This window comes from Mauremys reevesii, linkage group 21 (assembly GCF_016161935.1).
Source record: "Mauremys reevesii isolate NIE-2019 linkage group 21, ASM1616193v1, whole genome shotgun sequence".
NCBI lineage: Eukaryota > Metazoa > Chordata > Testudines > Geoemydidae > Mauremys > Mauremys reevesii.
In genome coordinates, this window is record NC_052643.1 from 24,570,423 (window position 1) to 24,582,583 (window position 12,161).

The following is a 12,161-nucleotide window of genomic DNA, read 5'->3' on the forward strand; positions in this document are numbered from 1 at the left end:
GGGGAAGGAAGTGTGTGGGTCATTCCGCTTCCTGTTCCAACGCCCCGTGGTGCATCGCTTCACTTCCCAGCAGTCACAGTTTCGCCGTCCACGTTTCTTGCCATTGTGAGTGCAGCACGCTGTGAAATGGAGCCTGAGCTGCTGAGGAATTTGCTGCTGACTGTCGCCAGCACATCACGTTTGGCAGTTGAGCTGTTCCTTCAGCTCCAAAGTGACAGTGAGGATTCCAATGATGATATGGATTTGCCTAAAGCGGGTGACATGAAATTGCTTGTGGCGGTAACGGAAATGCTCAGCACCGTGGAACGCCGCTTTTGGGCTCGTGAGACAAGCAGTGAGTGGTGGGATCACATTGTCATGGAAGTCTGGGATGACGAGCAGTGGCTGCAGAACTTTCGTATGAGAAAAGCCACTTTCATGGGACTGTGTGCTGAGCTCACCCCCACCCTGCGGCGCAAGGACACAAGATTGAGAGCTGCCCTGACGGTGGAAAAGCGGGTGGCTATTGCAATCTGGAAGCTGGCAACTCCAGACAGCTACCGGTCGGTCGGGAACCAGTTTGGAGTGGGAAAGTCGACCGTTGGAATCGTGTTGATGCAAGTTTGCAGGGCCATTAATCGCATCCTGCTAAGGAGAACCGTGACTGTGGGGAACGTGCAGGACATTGTGGATGGCTTTGCAGAAATGGGTTTCCCTAACTGTGGAGGGGCAATAGATGGGACGCATATTCCTATTCTGGCACCACCCCACCTAGCCTACGAGTACATTAATCGCAAGGGGTATTTCTCTATGGTTCTCCAGGTGCTTGTGGATCACCGTGGGCGTTTCACTGATATTTACACAGGCTGGCCTGGAAAAGTGCATGATGCACGCATCTTTCGGAACAGTGGCCTGTTCAGGAAGATGCAGGAAGGTACATTTTTCCCAGACCGAAAGATCACAGTAGGGGACGTTGAAATGCCCATTGTGATCCTTGGGAATTCCGCTTACCCATTAATGCCTTGGCTCATGAAACCCTATACAGGGAAGCTGGACAGGAGCCAGGACCGTTTCAACTACAGGCTGAGCCGATGCCGAATGACTGTGGAGTGTGCTTTTGGCCGTTTAAAGGGGCGCTGGCGGGCGCTTTATGGGAAGCTAGACTTGGGGGAAAGCAGCATCCCTGCGGTTGTATCCACATGCTGTACCCTCCATAATATTTGTGAAGGGAAGGGTGAAACATTCAGCCAGGCATGGAACAACGAGGTGCAAGTCCTGGAGGCTGAATTTGCACAGCCAGACAGCAGGGCTACTAGAGACGCCCACCACAGGGCAACAAGGATTAGGGATGCCTTGAGGGAGGAATTTGAGGCTGAAAGCCAACAGTAATGTTTTTTTGCCTTGACCAGGAGTGACGTGCACTGGTTATAGTGCTTTTAAGTGCCTGTGTTTTCCTTGATGTTTGTTACCTGTGTTTTCATTGGGGTTTGTTATCTTTCACTTTATGCAATAATAAAAACTGTTTCATAATCAAAGAAATCATTTATTTAAAAAAAAGGAAGTACACGGGCAGGGGGGTTGGTTGTTGAACTGTACATTCATAGTTTTGAATATGTACTGCCAGGAGTGCTGTGCACCTCAGGATTGTACTGTTGCATGGTGATGGGGGTTGAGTGCAGAGGGTAAGGGTCGTAGTTCTCTGGGCTCATAGGTGACCGTACAGGTGTCGGGGGCAGCTGGTGATGGTGTAGGTAAGAACCTGGATGCTGGGGAACGGGACTTGGAGCTGATATTGGTGCATAGGGGAAAGAGGTTTGGGAGGGTGGGGGTTTGGCACGGTAGTGCTCTGCCTGCATTGCTACCAGTGACTGCATACAGTCTGTTTGGCGCGCAATGAGGTTTATAAGCTGCCTCGTGGTTTTCTTCAGCGTCAACGCCTTTCTCCTGCTTTCTGTTTCCCTCCAGTGCTGCATCTTTTCTCTCCATTCCTGTGCATTTTTATTCTCTGTTGCACACTGGTTCATAACTGCCTTGACCAAATCTTCTTTGCTTTTGTTAGATTTCCTTCTCAGGTTCTGAAGCTTTCTTTCAGTCACTGATAAGACCGGCCCAGGACTACTCAAGGTCACTATAAAAATACAGCAAATGATACATTTTAAGAGAGCTTGCATTGTGTATAATCTGAAGTAAAAGTCTCACACAGTAGCATTCCTCAGACATTTCAGCAACTGCTAGAGAATTCACAGCCTCCCAGAAATGGTAATGGTAATTAACCCTGGGGTTCCTGCCTGCCGCGGTATGCTTGAGCAGGGGGCTTCAAGCTTCGTGGCTACACTGCCTGTTTTTGGGCTTTGTTAAAGGCAGCACTGCCACGTCCCTCAGGAATTAACCCTGGGGTTCCTGCCTGCTGCGGTATGCTTGAGCAGGGGGCTTCAAGCTTCATGGCTACACTGCCTGTTTTTGGGCTTTGTTAAAGGCAGCACTGCCACGTCCCTCAGGAATTAACCCTGGGGTTCCTGCCTGCTGCGGTATGCTTGAGCAGGGGGCTTCAAGCTTCATGGCTACACTGCCTGTTTTGGGGCTTTGTTAAAGGCAGCACTGCCATGTCCCTCAGGAATTAACCCTGGGGTTCCTGCCTGCCGCGGTATGCAGTTGGGGAAACCAGCACTGAAACACTCCCTCCATTTCCCACAGGAGTTAATACTTGAAGATATCTCCCTTCTGCGGGTTACCAAAGAAGCAAGGGAGGGTCTCCTACAACAATGCGGATTCCGCCCTGGCCCTTATGCAGCTTGCCTCTGTGCAAACATGGTTCCCCCACCCCTCCTGGAACAGTGGCGCGGACGCGTTAGCCTGAATGGGACAGGGACCACAATGGCTCTCCCTTTAAACTTGGTCACGCGAATTGCCTATGCTCTTGCAGAAACTTTTGAAGAGATTACAGAGGCAGATTACTGCGACGTGATAGACCACATCAATGGGATATTCCATGTCTAGGCATGCAGGCATGCAGCCATACCATCCCCCCTACTCTCCCAAAACCTTTGCATTGCAATAAAAGCTGCTTACCTGGGACCTGCTCCTGTGATTCTTCTGCACCAAGTTCCAGGGGCTGCGACTGGCTAGCTTCCTCCTGGCTTGAGAAGAGCTCCTGACTGCATGCCTCCTGGGACTCCGGGGTGTCTTCCCCCACCACAGTAGCCTCACTGTCTGCCTCCCCCTCCCCCTCCTCTACCGGCTCTGAACTGTCCATCGTGGTCCTTGGATTTACAGAGGGGTCACCCCCATAAATCGCATCCAGCTCCTTGTAAAACCGGCAGGTCGTGGGGGCACTGCCGGATCTGCGGTTCCCCTCACGTGCTTTGCAATAGGCACTCCGGAGCTCCTTTACTTTTACCCTGCACTGCAGCGCGTCACGCTCATGGCCCCTTTCCAGCATGGCTCTCGATACCTGGGCAAAGGTATCATAATTCTTACGGCTAGAGCGCAGCTGTGCCTGCACAGATTCCTCCCCCCAAACACTGATGAGGTCCATCAGCTCGCCATTGCTCCATGCTGGGGCTCGTTTGCCACGTGGAGGCATGGTCACCTGTAAAGATTCACTGATTGCATTCCATACCTGGCTGAGCAAACAGGAAGGGGATTTTTAAAATTCCCGGGGCATTTAAAGGGCGGGTCACCTGAGGCCAGGGAAGTAGAGTCTGACCTGATGAGCAGAGTGGCTGAACAGGCATTCTGGGATACATCCTTATACCCTGGAGGCCAATCACAGCGCTGGTGTGTGGCCACACTTGATGACCAGCGCTGCAGAACCAGCGCTGGAATCCTTATTCCCCATGCCAAGTGAGGTGTACGGCCAGCGCTGCAGCCAGGGAGTTGCAGCGCTGGAAGTGCCTTGCAGGTGTGGCCACTTACTAATTGCAGCGCTGGTGGAGGCTTTCCAGCGCTGCAAATCGCCAGTGTAGCCATACCCACAGTAGCTGTGGGGAGGGGGGAGGGTGTGTTTGACCATGGCAGGGGCAGTCGTTGTCTGCCCCTGGGATGGGGGGATCTCTCCAATACTAATATATACAACAAATACAAGCATTTGGCTGCACAGCTTAAATCTAGAGCTAATAAAAGCAGGTGGAAGGGGAAAACTCAGTCACATTGGTTTCTTGTCTCCTCCCTCGCCCTCCTCCAGCCAGGCTGCAGACAAGGCTCTGCATTCCCCCCCCCCCAGCAGGGGTTCTCCTCTAGGCTCTAGCTTGCAGTAGGGACACTGGCTGAGATGCTGCTGCTGCTGCCTGCATAAGAACAGTTTAAACTCAGCAGTTCCCTGCACAGTTCAGCCCCCAGGGTTAGAAGCCGTTTCTGGCATCCTTGTTAATTTCACTCACAGTAGCTGTGGGGAGGGGGGAGGGTGTGTTTGACCATAGCAGGGGCAGTCGTTGTCTGCCCCCGGGATGAAGGGATCTCCTATACATAAAAAACACAATCAAAATCAGGAACCATTTCCAAGTTCAAATCTATCCCATTCCCTACCCAGCAGAGGATCATGGTTGTGATATCCAAACTGCTTGCAGATCCTCTTTGAAATGTTACTGAATCATGCAGGGAACAGCTGAGTTTAAACTGTTCTTATGCAGGAGGCAGGCTTCTCCCTCCCTCAGCTAGTCTCCCTGCTGCAAGCTAGAGGGTAGCCCCTGCAGCTGCTGCTCAGTGCCAGGCAGGGAGAAAGCATGGAGCCTAGTGTCCGCAGCCTGGCTCGAGGAGGAGGGAAGACACGGAGAAAAATGTGACAGTGAGTTTTATACAGGGCAAAATGGATTTATTTGGGTTTAGACCCCACTGGGAGTTGGGCATCTGAGTGTTAAAGACAAGAACACTTCTGTTAGCTGCTTTCAGGTTAAGCCTGCAGCTGTGGGGCAATTAATTCAGACCCTCAGTCTGTGTTGGAGCAGACGGGTGTGTCTGGCTCAGCAAGACAGGGTGCTGGAGTCCTGAGCTGCCAGGGCAGGAAAGCAGGGGCAGAAGTAGTCTTGGCACATCAGTTGGCAGCTCCCAAGGGGGTTTCTGTGATCCAACCCATCACAGTATCCATTGACATTTAGCCATATTAAAATGGATATGTTTGCTTGCGCACAATTTACCAAATGATCTAGATCATTCTGATTCAGTGACCTGTCCTCATCATTATTTACCACTCCCTCAGTTTTTGTGTCATCTGAAAACTTTATCAGTGATTACTTTATATTTCTTCCAGGACATTAATAAAAATGAAAAATAGCATAGGGTCAAGAACCAATCTCTGTGGAACCATGCTGAAACAGACCTGATCAGTGATGATTCCCCATTTACAGTTACATTTTGAGACCTATCAGTTAGCCAGTTTTTAATTAATTTAATGTGTGCCATAATAATTTTATAGCATTCTAATTTTTTTTATCAAAATGCTGTGTGGTATCAAGTCAAATGCCTTACAGAAGTTTGTCATCACTGTTACCTATATCAATCAAACTTCTCATCTCATCAAAAAAGATACCAAGTTAGTTTGACAGGATCTATTTTCCATAAACTATGTTGATTTGCATTAATTACTTTACTCTCCTTTAATTCTTTATTAATCAAATCTCATATCAGCTGTTCCATTATCTTGCTTGGGATCAATGTCTGATTGACAGGCCTATAATTCCTTGGTCATCCAATTTACCCTTTTAAAAAATTTGGCACAACATTAGCTTTCTTCCAGTTTTCCACTTTCCCAGTGCTCCAAGACTTATTGAAAATCAGTATTAACATTCCAGCGAACTCCCTAGCCATCTCTTAAAACTCTTGGATGCAAGTTATCTAGACCTGCTAATTCAAAAATGTCTCACTTTAGTAGCTTCTGTTTAACATCCTCCAGAAATATTAGTGGAATGGAAAGAATATTATCATCCCCATATGATGAGAATATATTATCTGTTTTTTCCCCAAATACAGAACAGAAATATTGATTGAACATTTTTGCCTTTTCTGTGTATTATTGATAATTCTACAGTTTCTGTCTAGTAATGGACCAGTACCATTGTCAGGATTCTTTTTCTTCCTAGTATATTTTAAAAACTCCTTATTGTCCTTAACTCTTGGCCATAGAGTTCTCCTAGTGTCCCTTGGCTTCCCTTATCAATTTTCTATAATTCCAAACCTCCAGTTTACATCCACTACTATTAGTTTCCCCTTTCTTCCATTTGTTATATATTATTTTTTTATATATAGCTGCCTTCACTTCCCCTCTAAATCAGATCAGTTTTTTTAACCAGCACAGCCTTCTTCCTCAACTCTGGGATTGTGGCTTTATCGGCATCTAGTAAGGTGTTCTTAAATGATTCCCATTTATCATACACATTTTTCTGATTAAATTCTTCCTCCCAGGTAAGAAAGTATACTGGAAGCATCAGAAAATGATCAGCTGAAGTTTTTAACAGCAGCTGAAGGTCCCTGTCCTACAATGTGATCTGTGAGGGGTTGACCCTGTGCCCAGGCTGAGCCCCCTTTACTTCACTGGGACTCCACATGGAATGCACTTGCACAGACTCGTCGTGTGACTAATCACATCACCCAAAAGGCACTCTTTCTCCAAGTCATTAAACAGTTCCAATCAGCAGCCTGAGCAGTCAGTCACAGGCTGTGTTTTATTCAAAGTCCTTGGAAGCAAGCTCTGTATACAGAGTTTGTCAGACCTCCTATGTTGATCGATTGATATACATGCGTCAAAGGGCACAAGCTTGGCAATGTATCACAGCTTCAAACGATACTTCTCCAGATCATGGACAGAGCTGCTGTGTTTGACTTCCTTTCCCAGCGGAACCTTGTGTGCATTGAACCAGTGAGAAACCTGTTTATGATGAGCATGCTCAGTTTTGTAATCTGCATAAAAGTATGAATTAGTGTTTGGCTTTCTGTGCTGTGATTAAGGTTTTAATGTCTGACGTGTTTCTGTGCTTTGTTATGCTTAGAATGTTAGTGCTCAGAATCATATTAAAACTTATCAAGGGAAGCTATTAGAAGTAGTAATAATTGTGTTTCTGGGGTTTTAATCCTCCCTGTGGATTTTAGGAGCTAAATGCACTGTAACTAGATTCAATCACAGAAAATCAAGTGGGATCCCTGATTTATTTGAGGGAAAGTCCATCTAGAACCAATGTTTGCTCTTGCAGCCTGTTCAAGTTTAATAAAAAGTGTATGACCCCTGTTAGGCAATTTTCAGTCCAATACATTATTTTCTATTGGTGGTGGTTGCTAAGTGTTTAAAATAATGTGCTATGGTTACGTTTTGTGCTCTTTCTACTCCTTTGAGCTCAATGTTATGTTGCTTGAATTTTTTGAATGAAAAACTGTAGAAGAGGATTCTAGAATTCTGTGCTCATAAAAAAGGATGGGCAAAATTATCATTAGGAGATTGTTTCTCCATTGTTCGCTTAGATCCTGCTTTGCGGCTGGCCTCACAAACATCTGAGAGCTGGAGAGAAGAGATGAATAAGCTGAAAGACAGTGGTAAGGCATACATTAGCTAAGGCACTGCTGATGTTACTTCCAGGCCCGGGTGGTTGAAAATTTTTTGTCCAAACATTTTTTAACAGAAAATTGAGTTTTCAGCTGAATAAAATTTTTTGCAGAAAGTGTGTGTTTTCCTTAAAAAAAAATGTTATATTTCATTGGAAAACTGAAAATACAAATGCCAAAAATGTTCAGCTAAAACCAGAAATTTTATTGGTTTTCAGGTTTTGGGATAAAATATCTTCAGTTTTTGACAAAAAGTTGAGATTTCCCACTGAAAAGTTAGATGAAAATGAAAAAGTAGTTTTTATCCAAATTTTCTGAGAATTTTTTTTTCTGACCAGCTCTACTAAGGAATATGGTTGGAATATAAATACAAATCCAGAAAGATTTCTAGTGTTGTGCTGCTAACAAACTATTGACACTTTGCTTGATGTTACAGTCTAAATTCTTTGCTATCCATATTCACCAGAATGGCTGTAGAATGAGCTATATTATGTTCACTAGCTATGACTTTTGACACACTGTAAGGGATAGGAGTAAGTACCGTACTAACATGGTTTTATTGCACCAATGTATTCCGTAAGTGTTAGTGTTATGCCTATGCGGCTATGCTAATAAGCTCGGATTGTCTCGGTTCATAGTAAAATTTAGTGGTGTGGTTTTTGTGATCTTTAGAAGCTGTTCATGAAGTAAACACATTTCCCAGAGATGTTAGTTTTCTGTATGTTTCTCAAGAGCAAGAAAGCTACCTGTGTCCCTTCTGCTTGCACTGAACTAACCCCTCTCCTTACACTGCTCTGGACCTCTCAGTTGCTAATTACAAATGTATTCTGCTGCAGAATGAATTGTGCTTGTTTTTACTAAAAATAAAGCTCAGTAAACAACCTTCTGGAGAAGCGAAGGTCAGGCTGATTAAGGGACCTTAGAAATGGGTCCAAATGCTCTCTTATGTTCTGGCTTCTTTATGTGACTTAGGCAGTGCAAAGGGGCCAGAAATCAGGCAGATCAGGCAAGTGAGAATTACCCTGGTGTGCAGGAGCTAATAATGGGTAGAGCCAGCTGCAGTGGCACTCCCCATTCAGCCCCACTCAGCATAAGGAATTTGTCAGGGGCACAGCCGAATTGTGCTGTTCTCCATCTCTGCTCGGCTGGAGAATGGTCCTTAGGGACCACTGCCAGGTTAAGTTAGAGCACCCCCCACCCCATTGTTGCTCTAACCTGCACCAGGGCTGAGGCTCACGTGCTCCACCGCTTTTACCAAGTGCTTATTTTTATCTAAGTCGGTCATTTTGATGTTTGTAAGGGACACCTCTCCTTTTCCAGAGACAAGTCCTCCCTGCTGTTGAGGGCTGATTCCTACAGCAGTAGCCGGACTAGGCTTACTTCTGGGGGGATTCTGCACCAAAAAATTAAAAATTCTGCAAAATTTTGCATATTTTATTTGTCAAAATAATGCAATATAATTACACCAGTTTCAATTGTTTTGGTAATTTATTTAAATTACAATACAGAAAAAACTCACAATAACTATTCATCATTTCCTAAACACATGAAAGTTAAGTTATAAACACTTGGTAACTAATACCCTGCATTCCAGTTATAATCCTGGATTTTCATTTAAATTAAATTACAGAACATCAAACAGCCAAAAAAAAAAAGAAAGAGGAATAAAAAGAGAAGTAGTAGAATGTCATTTTTAATTGCTGTGACTTTCACACATGAAAGTCGTACAGTTTTGCTAATCATTGTCCTGGACCTGGCTGGGTACTTTGGGAAGTGTTTGCTTCTGATTGTCCTGACGTTTTATTGACTGCTTGGTAAATGTTTTATTTTCCCTCAAAGTATTTTTTTTTATAATGGGTAAGTAAAATAAATCCTGAGCTGTACCCCATTGGCTGTACTTTGGCACAGGAAAAAAGTGAGAAAGCACATAGATCTTCCTATCTTATTCCCTTACTATTATTTATAAGGCTTTACATCACTCTGGCAATGTAGAGGCCTTAAAACTTTAACAGGTTTTATGCCCCTGGAGGAACTGACTGAGAATGGGAACAGTTAACTAACAATAGGAACATTAAGAATGCTACTACGCAGGCAGGCTGCAACATTTCTGCCTCAGAGAATGAGATCAGTTAACTAGCAAGCAGGCTGCTACATTTCTGCCTCCGAGGCAGAGCCTTCCTCATGCATAATAAAAAGAGCTACCCTCCATGCCCCCGGCAGACTGCAGTAGCAAGCAAGAGGGACAGAGTTTCTCTTGTTGGCAGGCACTCACGCCCAGCCTCGCCCCCGATGGTGATAAACGTCTCCCCTGCAGGCACATATGCCCAGGCCCCCTCCCCCGCCACAGTGATTTGTGTCTCTGAAGCTGCTCCAGGCACGCTGGAACAGATGTGCTGCCTGGACTGCTGGGGAAGAGGCGAGTGTCTCCCTGCTGATTTCTTTTACATTTTTCTGCGCGGGGGGGCACAGAAATATGTGGGCCATATGAATTCTGTACCTCCACAAGGGTGCAGAATTCTGTCAGGAGTATAGGCTAAATATCCACAACTCCAGAGTGATGCCAACTCTCCAGCACCCTCTACCCCAGACTACTCCCTGCAAACACACCAGGCTGCCCTCAGACCCTGACTTATGCAACCACGGGGGACCTTCATTCATATACCTTGGCATTTCTTTCTGGGTTTAAAAAGTAGCCCAGCTAGTTCCAGAGTTTGAAAATGGAATATTCTCACTTGCCATGTATGACAGCTTCACTGGGGGATAAACACGTCTAATTTTCAAATTATGGTGATTTCCTAGACATTTTACTGTTCTTGCTTTTAAGAAAAATGGCCTCTTGCATACACCAATCTCAATGTACCTGGGTTTCAAATTGGTAGGTGTATTGTGATTTTGCTGGGTGGATAGAAGTGCACAGATAAATATTAGACACTTGGCAGAAATTTCTAAAAGGAGTCATTTTTAAATCTAAAAAAGTAGTTGCTCAGTTGACTCAGTATTTTCAGAATACGTTCTGGTTGTCACTGAGACCTGTCCTTAAATAGTTGAAAAAATTTAGATTTTTTTGTTGTGCTACAAGTGAGATCAAGCTCAGCCCTGACTAAGGAAAGGTGAACATGCTTCTATAATAAACCACATACTAGCAGATTTTGGACTAGAACCCTGGTCCTAAAGCTCCAAAATCACAAGCCTCTGCCATTTGAGCTGAGTAATGGCTCCCTTATGCTTTGTGAACCAGCCACTACAGGGCAGCATCACACCCAAAGTTAGTATATTCCAGGGGTCCATACTCATGTAATGCCCTCCTGTGCCAAACCCTGAGCTCAGATGCATAGCAAGGGCCTGGGATAGGGCACATTGAATCCATTGCCACCAGTCCATGTGTTGTCTAATTGTTTTCCTGTCACTTGCGGGAGTTTAGATAGGACTGAACTGCAGAAGGCCATGGAACACAACAACAGACTGGACAAGGAAATTCTGGCATTGCGCAGTCGGGTCCGATCGCTTGACTCAGAAAGAAAAGTGTTCCTAGAACTGGTAAGTCTCTGTCGCCACCTTATTTGGCATGTAATTCATTCTCAGTCTGCTGCAGCACCGAGCTGTTCAGGGCCAGGCCTCGGCTGTTTATTCAGTCACACCATCACATCTAGCCTTTCCTGCTGCTGTGCCCCGGCCTCGTTAACCTCGCCTAGAGTCAAAGTTCTCCCGTTTCCTGGTTAGTGTCCACTGAAGAAATCTGAACAACCAGAAACGTTCAGACTCTGGGTGTTTCTGTAAACAAATTTCTATGGCCTGTGACCATGAACCTCATGTTTGCTGGAAACATTGAGCACTCAGAGCTCCAAACGAAATTAGTAGGAGCCAAGAGTGCTGAAGTGGCTCAGGTTGGGCACCCAAAAACGAAACACTGAAATCCCATCCCTCTCCTATTGACTACAACGGGGGTTACCTTTAAGCCCATGCTTACATGCTTTGCTGAGTGGGGATGGCATTGCTCATGTGCTTAAGTTTAAGCATCTGCTTCAGTGCTTTATTGAACTGGGACCTTACATGCATGTCGTGTTATTGTGGCCTGCTTGCCATGTGATCCAGGTTGTTCTCTATTAGTAGCCTGTCCTTAGCATCATTTACCACCCGAATAACGAGCAAATGTTATCAGCAGTGATTTTATATTTTCTTTGGGGTCATTGATAAAGATATTGAATAGTGTTGAGACTGATCCTGTGAGACCCTGTCAGCAGGAGGCAGTGTCTCCCGCCTAGCAGTTAGATTCCAAGGCAGCAGTTACACCCAATGGTTCACCTCTGGCGGAAATCTTGCCTAGTGGGTGTCGCTCTTGAAGACAGCAACCCTGCCTAGTGGGTACAGTTCACGGGTGCCAGCTTGGCCTAGTGGTTCAGTTCACGGGTGGCAGCCCTACCTAGTGGGTTCAGTTCTCAGTGGGGTAGGGGAACCTGGGCCCTGCCACTCTGCAGGGTTCCGACCTGGGAGGCTAGTTTGGCTTCGCTTACCCCATGGTTTCTTGCATGTGTCTCCAGACAGCTTCCCTGGGTCACTTCCTACCTCCTTTTACATCCCAGCTGGCCGCCAGCCATCCCTGGGGAGCACTGCCTTCCGGGCTTCCTGATCTGGTCCCAGTGTCCGATGCTGCAGCT

General features: G+C 45.8%; 1 protein-coding gene across 10 annotated transcripts in view; it reads left to right on the plus strand.

The window, feature by feature from the left end:
* Positions 1-12,161, plus strand: part of CCDC30 (coiled-coil domain containing 30) — a 140,407-nt gene that overhangs the window by 52,838 nt on the left and 75,408 nt on the right. For 9 of the 10 annotated variants that reach the window (XM_039508921.1, XM_039508924.1, XM_039508922.1 and 6 more), the window contains 2 exons: positions 7,426-7,497; positions 10,928-11,043. In XM_039508921.1, the coding sequence (XP_039364855.1) occupies positions 7,426-7,497; positions 10,928-11,043 (188 nt within the window). The remainder of the gene's footprint in view (positions 1-7,425; positions 7,498-10,927; positions 11,044-12,161) is intronic. The other variant, XM_039508923.1, reaches the window with a different exon arrangement.